General features: G+C 43.1%; 1 protein-coding gene across 1 annotated transcript in view; it reads right to left on the bottom strand.

The window, feature by feature from the left end:
• MTF1 (metal regulatory transcription factor 1) overlaps positions 1–12797 on the bottom strand; it is a 190808-nt gene that overhangs the window by 67324 nt on the left and 110687 nt on the right. Inside the window, exon 7 of the mRNA XM_086956444.1 lies at positions 8919–9021. Within this exon, the coding sequence (XP_086812570.1) occupies positions 8919–9021 (103 nt within the window). The remainder of the gene's footprint in view (positions 1–8918; positions 9022–12797) is intronic.

Raw genomic sequence — 12797 nt, 5'->3', positions numbered from 1 at the left:
GTGTGCCTAGTATGTTGTTGCTGTTGTGTGCTGGCGCAAATGCTTTACACATTGCCTCAGAGTTTAGCTTTACTGCTCTTGCCAAACTACCAGGGGGTGAGCAGGGGTTATCTTGGCGTGTCACTCCCTTGCCCCGACTAGAATGGTGGTTTCTTTCTGGCTTTGGCGTCAGCCTTAGCCTACTAGAAATAGCCAGGTCTAACAGGAACACATGTATATATTGTCTTCTGAGATGAGCAGCTACTACTGCAAGATGTTTGGTGAACACTGAGATCTAGAATAGGTTTCAAGGAGCCGTCCTTTTTGGAAATGAGAAAGTAAAGGGAATAAACACCTAACCATTGGTATTGCAGTGAGAATGGTTCTGTAGCACCTTTGAGTAATAAAGATTGCACGACTTGTTGAAGCATGTTCTGGTGGTCTGGTGAAATTTGTGAGATCCAGTAGAAATGTTTGGAGTATTGTTGATAAGCTCCAGGTAATTCCCATGTTGGATAATTACAAGCACCCATGTGCATGTTGTTTTTGATTTCCAAATAGGGAGAAAGTCTTGAAGTCTTCCTTCGACAGGTGTGGAATAGTCGGAGGAAGGTCACTGTTTGCTTGAGGAAGGGGAAGTGAGAGTTGTGTAGTGTTTGCCTCTACCCCTGGGACTGTTTCGTCTGTAACCTCCTCTGAAAAATACTCTTGTAAAAGAGGTTTGGGAATTGGCTTTGTAGAAGGAAGTGTTCAGGTCAGTGCCCATGGACTAAGACCCTCCCCTATAAAGTGCCGAAAGAAACCTCTTTTGGAGGGAGATTGAAGCGCTCCCATTGAATTTGCTACATTGGTGTCCATTATAGTGCTAGATCGATTTCAGGGCCAAAGAGTATAGCCAGAATGGATTATTGGGATGTCTGGTATGAACCATGATATGCGCAACCATGTGTCCCTTCGTAATACGATGCTAGTATTTGCTTTTCTAGCTGGGGTCTCAGCTGCATCTAGAGCGCATCTAATAGAGGCATTAGAAATTAGTTCCTGGACTAAATCCTGAGCTTTTGCCCTATGCTCCTCTGGGAGAAACTGAAGTAATTGTTCTATTTCGTCCCAGTGGGCTCTATTGTATCTTGCTAGTAAGCCCTGCGTATTAGCGATACGCCATTGTTTAGCTGCTTGCGCAGCAATCCGTTTATCGGAAGCATCGATAAGCTTTGATTCTTTATCTGGGGGAAGGGCACTCCCAGAGGCTTGAGAGTTAGCCCTTTTTCTAGAATTTGATACCACAAAAGAATCAAAAGTATTTTATCCTTAATAAATATAGGATTGGTGGGGGAACATTTATCATTGTTATCTACTCTAGGAGTAAGGATTCTGACACGGACAGGGTCTTTAAAAATGTTGTCTGTGTGCCTTAACATACCCCTGAGCATAGGCAGTGTCTGACTAGAAAACTAATGGGATCCTAGAGTGTCAAAGTGGAAGTCTTTCTCTAAATACTCTTTATGTAGCTCCACTCCATGGTATTCCCCTGCTCTAGCAATAAGCTGTTGGTCATCAGGTGGAGATGGCCTGGTAGGATAAAGATTTCGGTCTGTGCCCTGTGAAGGATCAGTTGTGTAGTCTGTCTAAGGATCCGGTAATTGTACATCGTCAGTGTCACCTGTGTGAAAAGGAGGTAGAGGAGACTGGCTTGGTGTAATTTGTAATGGATCGAGTTATAGAGTTTAGGAGGTACAGCGTCCATGTTTGGATCCGGTTGTGTCTTTCTTTTTCGACACAGAAGCTTTTGAAGTGGAGCTGGAATGTCCTTTCGGTGCAGAGGGTTTGACAACGAGGGATATTTCTTAACTTTCAGTGTCGAAGGTTTCGGTTCCGAAGGTTTCGGATTTGGAGCTTGACTCGGAAGTGGGCTTTGGTCAAATCGGTCCTGAACCGAAAGGCTTTTCAGAGAGTTTCGGCGCAGAGCCATGAGGCAGAGCGTTGGAAACCTCTTCTCTTTGCCGACCTTGGCCTTCAGGCAGAGGTGATCCCGAAGCCTAAGATTTCTTAAGGACGGTGGGAGGGAGTGAGAATGTGTCTTCGGTACTCAAGTCCCCATGTCCCTGCGGCGCATCATCTAGGTCGATCTGTAAGTCTGATCCGGAATCAGGCGCACCTGAACCCATCTCTTCCTCTGCCGCTGATATCTCTTCTTGTTCCGCGAAGAGGTCCAGTGTGACATCCAACCGCTGCATCTCTCGACGTTGAGCCCAACGATCACGGAGAGTTTTTTTTTACCTGAAGGAGTGGCACAAGTCACAGCCTTGCACCTTGTGCTAGGGGGACAAGCACAAATGACATACCGGATGAGAGTCCGTACCCACATATTTCGCTTGGCAAGGGAACAGAATTTAAATGGAGTCCGTCCCATCGACGAGGAGCCAAACGGACGCGGATGGGCCGGAAGGCCACCTGCAGATTTTCTGGTCGAAATGTCAAAGTTTTTGAAGCTCGAGTCAAACTGCGGGAAGAGAAAACGCGTTGGAAAATAATACAGTCGAGGTAGAGAGAGTATGCCCCGAGGGGAACCCAAGAATCGATTCTGAAACAGAGTGCAGCAATACCTGTCCAAACCCGATGGCAGAAAAAAACTATCTAACAATAGATCACCCTATTTGCCCCATTTTTATTAGCTCTTGTGGATGGATCACCATTGATAAAAAATGAGGTTGTGCAATGAGATCTGGAGTATTTCCTTTGGTCCAGAGGAGCACATATCGCTTATTATACATCTTCTTACACAATGTAAATGTAAATGTAAATTGATACTTGTATAGCGCACTACTCACCCGCAAGGGTCTCAAGGTGCTTGTACGAATACCGCTGTGGAACCCATCCTGGCTTTCCCTGTGAGGCGTCCACTCCTGGGCACCCCCAAGGTGGAGGCCAGGCATCCTTAGCGTTGTGGGGGCCGTTGTGGAGATTAAGCAAGCTATTGCCCAGAGTTGCAGAGTGGGACTCCATGATTGGAATAGGCACCGAGGCGAGAATTATCAGGTCCGAGGAATTTTGAGCCCAAGACCCGCCGAGGCAGGGAATTGAACCCTGGTCCCGGGTTAGACCCCTGCATCAGGGTCTGCCGCTCTAATCATTGAGCCACACTTCTCCACAGCACAAGATCTGAGTCTTAGCTAACAATATCTTGCTGATTTGGCAGACTCAGGAAACTCCATACAGGCAGTCACGGGTGAGCTGAACCAATCTGAAAATGTCTCCAGCTAAAAGATTAAAAAGCAACAACTGAACACCCTTCACATGTCTATTCGACTAACAGTAGCCCAGGACGTGCATCAGTCTTCCCGGTTCATGTGGACTGAAAGCTCAATCTGATACCTGACTTGACCAACAGGACAGATACCGAGGGAAGCCAATAGGCCAGACTTTGGCAAACAGATTTAGGGAAATTTTGGCGGTTGAGTCCCCTTTATATATTGTGATTGGGACACACACATTTCCTAAAAATGAATGAGCTACATAGAGTCCTCTACCTTTTTCAATCTATATCAGTAAGCATTCCCATCGCAGATATACTGGCCATGTAGGACTGGCTGCTGGACTTCGTCTGGATTGTGGGAGACCCTGCATCCTTAAGAGGGTTCTGATGGCACTAGAGAGAGAGCAGAGGAATGGCATGTCTGCTCTGGTAATATAGGGCAGTTTACCCACGTTTCATTTCAGAGTGGACAGTGAGAGAAAGCGAGAAAAAGTGGCAGTGATAGTGGGTCTCTTTCTCTGGGATCTGGTATGGTTAGGACAGCCACAACATCTGCTACCCCAGTCAAAACTGTAGTATACCACATTGCAGCAAGAAGGGACTCACCAAATGTCCATCACTGAACACACCTGTGCAACACAACACAGCATTCACTACAGTTATACGGGCAAGGTCTTCTCACACTGGGAAATTGGAAAATCAATTCTGTTTCAAACAATGCAAAATAGTCTGCAACATCCCTGAAACAAATGGGATTCAATATTACCAACTGCAACTATGGCCTAAAAATCCTGTAAATGCAAAGGCAGTCACGTGGCCCCCTCATCTATCTTTGAAAAACACCCTGCAGTTATATGCGGTCAAGCTCCGCTTCACCACCACCAATAGGACATTTCAGTTTAGCAAAACTGTTAAGAGGTGACCCAATCAGCACAAATTCTGAGAGGGTGTACGAGCGAATGGTGGCGATGACAGACAAAATGGGGGCAACTTATCTCATCCTGGGAATCTGCAACAAAATAATTTATCAGTGGTACATGACTCTAGTATCCCTTTGCTGCATCTCTCCTTCTATATGGTGGTCCTGATCAGTTACACAGACGTTCTGGAAAGACGTTTTAGGTCACATCAAAGAGATAGTGGGCTTTCTCGTTTCAGTGGAACCAGGAATCATAATTTTGAGCACAAGGCAGGACCAATTGGAGGGCATGACTTCACATGATTGGGCTCTGGTCCTACATATGTTGGAGGTGATGAGACAACTCATAGCTCTACTTTGAAAAAAAGACAGAACCATTGACCTTCACTCTTTAGTTCCATAAATTGAGGCATTTCCTAGAGATGGAACTTCTAACACACAATTTAGCCCCGACAGAGCATACATTTACAAGATGGAGGCCACTGAACAATTGTTTTTTGAGATTGGAACACCTCTGCGTCGTCTCATGCCTACAGTTGGTCTGTTAAGTATTGCAACTGCTGACTACACTGACCTCCACTACCTACATACTTTCTTATCCCCCTCTAGTCAATAGAGGATGGACATCAAGTACGACTATCCTCTAAAAATGCACACTGCACTTAAGCACCCTCTAAGCTACAGTCGCTAACACTTTTATCCTCTCTACCACAATAACGATGTCTAAATCTGTTCCGATGCCTAAGAATTTCACTCCCCCCTGGAGGAGATTAGGGACATGTTAATCTGTAAAGTGCTTGTTTTTCTTTAACAGTTGTTTAAATGAGGTCTGAAGCCATGTAATTGTTCTTTTATTAAAACCAAATGAAATAATATGAAGTTAAAAAAAATCCTCTTTCATCTCTTTACTTTAGTAAACAAGTAGTGTTCTCCTTCAATGTCACCCTTTTAGTTGTGAACGATACACTTTACACTACACAGGTACATGGTAGCTGGGGCTCTGTGTCATGCTCATCTGAATTCTTGTGTAATATCAGATTACTCTGTGCTACAGAAGAAGATGCTAAAGCCCTCATGTCCAAGTTTCCCAGCAAACTAGGAAGGGCTTGAAGGTATGAGACAACCTTACCATACCTCTTATAATATTCAACCAAAGTTTTGCAGAAATAATATTTAAATAAGTGGTTTCAACCCAAGTGCAACAAAGTCAACTGAGACCCCCAGAATCTACAGACATGCTGTGACCCATTTTCCTACTTTATTTATACAACATATACATGATTGGAACAGGGCATTCCACCCAACTGAGCATTCCTGTATGGCCTTCATCTTGCACTCCAGTGGCAGTACATATACTCAGTCTATATTTTCCGTTTTTATAGTTTGAGCATTGTTCGACAAGTCTTGGGAGCTTGCATTAGGAATAGGCGGAAGTTGAGTGGACAGTGGATTCCATAGGAGATCTACCAATACTGTATTACTCCATTCTTTTTGCTTTCTTCAAACACTTCCTTCAAATTTTCTCAATTACCTTATTTCTCTAATCTGGGTTTGTGTGGGCAGAAATCAGATAACAATAATATTTTGTTTTTGAATTACATAAACAGGTTTTACAATTGTGAATTCAGAGTGGTTGTGGTTGCCAAACCAGATTTTTAACTTCCGACTTTAAAGCTGTTTTGTAATAACCCTTAATTGTGTGATGTATACACTAAAACAACTTGTAAAACATAATAAATGTAAATCATGCAGCCTGTACTGCTCTTGGATAATTATGTGATCGCAAACTACTGATCCTTGGAGACTTTAATCTCTGGGAGAATGGCATTTTTGATACAGCTTTCAAAGAACTTTGTCAAGCATGTGAGAATATCCACCTTCAGCAGTTGATGTTGTGTCCCACTTATCAGGGAGGCCATGTGCGGAATCTTGTTTTTTCCAGTGAAAGGGATGTAGTTGTCAAGGAGATACTTCTATAAAGTTGGACAGACCACTTTTTGGTTCTTTTTTCCCTAAGGGTAGCTAATCCCCAAAACCAAGTCTCTCATTTGACATTTACACGAATAAGTAGGGAATGGTCTAAAAAATGAAAATTAGATGAACTTCCCTGACGGTTTGATAATGATAGCTTCAATATCCATGAATCAGTGGAGAAGAACTATTTGAATTTGTGTCATCAAATCACTAACTCTTTAGATCAGCCAGCCCAATTGAGGAAAGCCAAAAGCTATAAGAAGCCGTCTGCTCATTGGTATAATGAGGAGCTAAGGCTGATGAAGGCCAGCTACAAACTTGCAGAAAGAAAATGGAGGAGGAATTATTTGGAGACAGATAAAGTAGCCTTAAAAAATCTACTACATATTTATAAAGAGATGATAGGCAAAGCTAAGGCTAAATATCTTGAGGAAACCATCTTGCATTCATCCATTAAGTCTCAAACCCTATTCAGACTAGTAAGAGACATGTCCAACCCGGACTGCGCAAAATCAAAAATTCCAACATCACAAGAACTGTGCGATGACCTAGCAGTCGTTTTTGATGAAAAAATCAACAAAATCTTAACATGGCTAAAATCTCCTACGGATGATGATACGCACCGGTTCACCTGTAACACTACTGCAATAACCTGTAGTACAATGTGTAATACAACTTCCCGGGTACATATGGTGCTTATGGATTAATTCCAGGTCCCCCCCACAAGAGGAATTAAATGCTATCTCAGCTGGCATCTCCTTAGGCTCCCCCCTGGATCCACTTCCATATAAGTTTTGGAAATTGTTTGGTGTTGAGCTCTTTCCGCATCTCTATCAAATCTGCTGTCAGTCCCAAATCAATGGCATAGTGCCAGATTGTTGTAAAAAGGCAGTTGTCTCCCCGTTATTAAAGAAGGCTACACTGGACCCCCAGTGCCCTTATAAATTACAGACCCATCTCCCTGCTACCGTATGCGATCAAGATCTTGGAGAGGGTAGTGAGTAAATCTATTTCAAAATTTGCCGAGGATAATGATCTGCTGGACGACGTCCAATTTGGGTTTCGCCCTTGACATGGCACCGAGACTGCCTTGGTGGCAGTCTTGGATGACCTGAGAATGCGGGCTGACAGTGGTCAAGTAGCCATTTTAGTGCTGATTGACATGTCGGCCGCATTCGATACGGTTAATCATCGGACTCTGATTAAGAGATTGGAGGAGATGGGTGTTGCGGGCAGGGCTGGGGACTGGCTGCAGTCCTATCTTTCAAACAGGCAGCAGGCAGTGACCTTGTCGCCATTTACATCTCAGAATAGAGACATCAAGCATGGGGTCCCACAAGGCTCGGCTATTAGCCCAATTCTTTTTAATCTTTATCTTCGCCCACTTATTGTTCTGATAAAATCCTTTGGCATTGATGTCATAGATTATGCGGAAGACACTCAGCTCGTCTTCTCCTTTGAGAGCAATAATACAGTGCCTCTGTAGAAATTTCACAGCTGTATGCATTAAACAGCAGAATGGCTGAGAGAGAACTCACTGCAATTTAACGGGGATAAGACTGACGTTTTCTGCTGTGCTGCAGGTATAATCCCTCAACCTCTCCCAGTAGATTTCTGACCAATCTCTGCTAACAATCCTCCACTACCCGTTATGACAGTATGCAAACTAGGGGTGTTAATAGAGAGTAATTTATAACTGGACTCTCAAGTGAATAAAACTGTGAACACTTGTCTATCTCTGCTTCGAGCCCTTGGAAAATACTCCAGTTTTTACCTGCCTCAGCTAGACCTCAATTGGTGCGGAGTATCGTTCTAAGCAGAATGGACTATTGCAATGCACTTCTTCTGGGTGCCCCAGCTTCCCTGACTAAAAAGCTGCAAAGAGTATAGATTATGTTGGCTAAGCTTGCGTTAAGTCAACCCTGCAGAGCCTCTGCTTCACTTGCCCTAAAGGACCTACACTAGCTGCCCATTGCACAAAGAGTCCAATTTAAGGCACTCTGTTTTGTCCAGAAGTTGTTGCAGACGAAAATCTAATGGTATTCTCCTGCTAGATGCCTGCGCTCTTCCTCTGCCAACCTGGTTTGTGTCCCTCGTGTCAATAAAGTTCAAATGGGTGGCAGATCTTTAAGTTCTTACAGCATCCAGACTTTAGAACGCATTGCCTCTGGAGCTTAGACAATTGAACACTGTCACGTTTCAGGAGGAGTTTAAAACCAGACTGTTTCCCAGAGATTAGATCCTTACTTAACTCTGATTAGATACACAAAGTGGCTGATTGGTAATCTAAGTGCCAGGATAACCTTTGGCTGGCAGTTGAGCTATACAAGTATTCCTTATATTACATTATATTACTAGTGGAAATACATGACTTTGCAGTGCACAGTCTGGGGAGGAACGAGCAGGTAGTGAAATGTGGATTATGAGAACTCTCAAAATCATGAGGATTCTTAAGTAAAATGTTTTTCCTGAAAGAGCTACAGAAAGCCTATTAAAAGTGCCCTGGGATGTCTCCTCATTCTAAGCGATATACTACACATTCTGTAAAACAATCAAATACATTTTTATACTAAAATGATCAGTTTATTTGAATTCACACATGAGGAGTGATTTGCCAACAGGGATTCCTTTCCTGATACTTATGCATTGGATTTCAGTACATGCATTTTATAGGATATATGCCATATACGAAAAACACAAACCAAGCAATCTCCTTATTTGAAAAACTGTCTCATTACAGAAATTAAATGTTGATCTGTAGTTAATTGCACAATTGCTAGTAAACAGTACCTGTTTCTTGAGAGTCCTCCTGAATCACGCAATTGCTGGGGCTTTGAAACATGGATTCAAAGATGCTTGCTGGAGAAATTGTGGTAAGGTCCTGCCCATGTGCCTTTATCAAACAAGTAGAAAAGTATTACTATTTGTGGAAAAAGCAGCTCGCAATTGAGTATTAAGTATTTTTAACATATCACACTACTTGATACAGAAATTAACAAGCATTTACAATGCAATAGGTCTCGCATTATTAACGTTTGAGCTATTATTATTGTAAATGACAATGTCTTCTATTCATTTGTTTTTAAAACCTGCAATCGGTGCATAAACACGCACTTTGAAAGTATAGTCCTTGCTTATACTGAGCAAGGCAGGCAGTAAAAGAGACTTCCAGCCTTGCTTCTCATAAGCATGGACTATAAGTACAAAGTGCTTGTTTACGCACCGATGCAAACAAATAAAAGGCATTGTCATTTACAATGCCAATAGCTTAAACGTTAATAATGCGAGACCTATTGCTAGTGGGGATGGGGAGAGTCCGCAACAAGTCAGGCAAAAGAGAAGAAAGTCAGACCTATGGAAAACATAACTCACAGCGGATTTTCAAAATGGTGCCACTCTGGCAAGAGGTTTCACAGAAGGACATAAAAATAAAGACATTTATAAACGGAAGGAACTTATTAAGAAGCATAAAGCCTTTAAAATAAAAAGTCTTGCCAGGGTGTATCTAAAAAGGTGACTTCTTGGGACGGAGGCCGAGTGAGAGGCACTGTTTGCAGACTCGAGTGCGCTTATCCTGTTTGCCTGGCCTGGCCTTGGAGATAACTTCCTGTGCTGAAGTGCACTTCCGCCGCTGTGGCAAGTGCCTCTTGAATGGTAACAGCTGGATGACAGCGGATTGTCTGCCTCACCGCGCTGGACTTTGGACAAACCGCATGTTAATGGCCGGGTGGCTGGCTCAGCAAAGCGCCTTGAGGTCGCAGGGCCCTTGCAACAGCGCGCCGCAAGCGTTCGAGAGCCCTCTCTGTGCAGGCGTGTGCATAATACTGCAAGCACCCATGGCTGACTTGTAATCTCTCTTTTTTACAACTGAGGAGAGACATCTCTCAGCCAGGTGGAGGACGTCACGTCCACAGCATTACAGATTAACCACTCATATGGTAGGTTTATCTAGAGGGGGCATCTCTCGAAATTGCAGCCTGCAGCACTACACGGATAAATTGCACCCAATCAACGCTCAGGGTGATGTCACGCTGCTCCAGCGAGAAACGTGCCAAGAGATAGTTTTGTCTGCTAATGCACCTGTTGCGTGTAACCAGAAGGCCTCCAGTTGAAATCTTGCCACAAAAAAACTATGCTTCGGGCTGGTGACCCCGATATTTACATTTCTGTGATATCACGAGTCAGCTCCCTTCCTAAAAGTAAGGTAAACAAGGTCTTCCAAGATGCAGTCAATCAACCCCACTTCCCCCGTGCAGTTTATAAACCTACTTCACAGCAGCAGGCAAAGGGCTGCATTTATAAACTGCATGCAGGGGGCTGTGTGTGTGTATGTGGGGGGTTGTTAACCTTACTTATGGAACGCTGTAAAAAAGACCGATAGCTCATTTATGTGCGGGAGCTTTTTATGTAGCACATATTGCAGACTGAAAGCTTCTAGGCACATGCATGACCGACCAAGAACCACGAATCACTAAGCTGTGGGTCAGGCGGGCTAAGTAGTAACATGTTAAGTTTTATTATTTTAAGTTCTTCACGCCTTGTTTTATTGGTTTGTTTGCCTGCTTGAAAAACACAATGAAAACTGCATCAAGTATCAGAGCCGCGTGATAGTGACACATTCACATTCATTTCCTGGCATCTTTGCTGAGACTGCAAACAAAGATTCTAACTGCAGAAGTAACCGCCGCTGACTAGAAAAGGATGAGACAAATTTAATACATAAAAAGAAGAAAGAAATCACCTCCATTGATGACCACATGTTTGGACTTCTACGTCAGAGACAGGTTCATGCTGTACATTGTGGTTCACTGCGATTTAGCGGCTCAATATTTGCAGCCTTAATTATTTTTTGCTCAACGGCCTGAATTCAATGCCTTGCAGCTGGTAAATGTTCAAAAAAAGCGAATGAAAAGGATTTCTCAGCGGGAGAGCAAGATATACTATACTGTGGGAGGTTTTAATTCTTTGGTAGCAAGATAAATCTTCCCACACCGACCGAATTCAAAGGAACTTTAACAAGTGGTGCACTCGCGCACATATGCTTCCAATTATCGAGGCCCGTGTCTAGGCACGATAATTTATAGCATATGTCAGGAAATGCGCGTAATAGACACCAATAGGTCAGGGGCAGAGCTATGCGCCCGCCTCTGGCCTATTGGTGTCTATTTTACAGAACAGCAAGCAGTGAAAGGCCAATAGCAGGCCGCAAATTGAAACTCACACGCACGAGCGTGAGGAATTTGCAGGTCCATTTTTAAACCCCGTACAAAAGGGCTCTTCGCTTTGCGAGCCCTAAAAAGGAAAAAGGAATAATGTCTGAAACACAAAGCAAAGAAAAATGAGTCAAACTAATCAGTCAACAGAGTCATCACCACCTAGCGAACAATAACCAATTAAAATGGAGCACCATACCCGATGACCACGAGGAACTACTAACCGAGTTGTAGAGCTACATTTCACAATATCTGTTTCCTCAAATGTTTCCAGGTCAAGTAACGCAGATCTACTGACGGTTTGGTAATTATTGATTAAATTCTGCACTTTACCTTGATTGTGACGGTGCATTTGAAAACAACAAAGAATTTAGCTAGGACAACTACAAATGAATGCACTAACCTCAAAAGAAAAAAGAAAAGAAACGTACCCTTTAAGGAATACGCCCACTTCTTTGAGACACAATGTAAGAGTGATTAAAAAAGATACACCTAAATGTCACTGAACTATTATGGCTAGCAATCTCAAACAGAGATCTGGGAGAAATTAACATTTTAGATATGAAGCAGATAGGGAATAGAGGGGTATTCAATTAGATAGTATATCACTGTGGGGAAAAAGATAAAAATAAAAAGCTTCAAACCTAAATGTGTAGTACAAGGAGACTCAAAATATGCTCCTAGGTTGTAATATGCTTTTGGACCTCAGCTGATGGACCCTCTGTACTTAATGAACTCTGTCAGAGGAACAAGGGAACCGATTGTTCTACCTCTTATGTTCTTTGACAAAGTGCCCCACTTAAGACAGAAAAAGATGGCGTGGGGAGGGGCTACTGCATGTTCAGCAGAAAAGTTATTTTAAGTCACTGTGCTGGGATTTGTTTTAGCTTCACCCTGCATGGTCGGAGCGTGGCAGAATAACTTTTCCTTTCTCACAGCTCACTACTCTATGGCAATCTAACCACATCTTCTGATGAAACTCCACACTGCCTTCACAAGTTGCCACCAATCCTCCACACTCCAACTTACAGTCGCACTGGCACTGCCTAATATTTCCCAGTGTTCTTCACATACACAATCTCCTCTCATCCTGCATGGGTTACTGTCTCTTTTTGGCACATTATTATACTCCTTTGCTGGATAAGATTGTTCTTCCTCTCGTAGCTCTCATTTTCCCATCTGCTGCTCCTCTACAAACCTCACATGTGCACCCTCTCATCTTATGCTCTTTGTTTAACCCCAACTAGCACTTTTCTATAAGTAGTATTCAATTTTCCAACCCCTTCCATAGCCTATGCATTAATCATTATCCTTTACTTTTGCCCTGAATGCCCCTTTCTTTGTATTATCATTCTTTTTATACGTATATGCAGGCTGCTCAGCCCCAGTGTCTGGTACAAAGGATTACACCCTGCCCTTCCATTACTGGCATTACTTCCATCCCCTCCACCCCTAT

The sequence above is a fragment of the Lissotriton vulgaris genome, chromosome 2_1, assembly GCF_964263255.1.
Source record: "Lissotriton vulgaris chromosome 2_1, aLisVul1.2, whole genome shotgun sequence".
NCBI classification, from domain to species: Eukaryota; Metazoa; Chordata; class Amphibia; order Caudata; family Salamandridae; genus Lissotriton; species Lissotriton vulgaris.
Note: the sequence above shows the minus strand (reverse complement) of the source record. Positions and strands in the feature narration are given on the sequence as shown.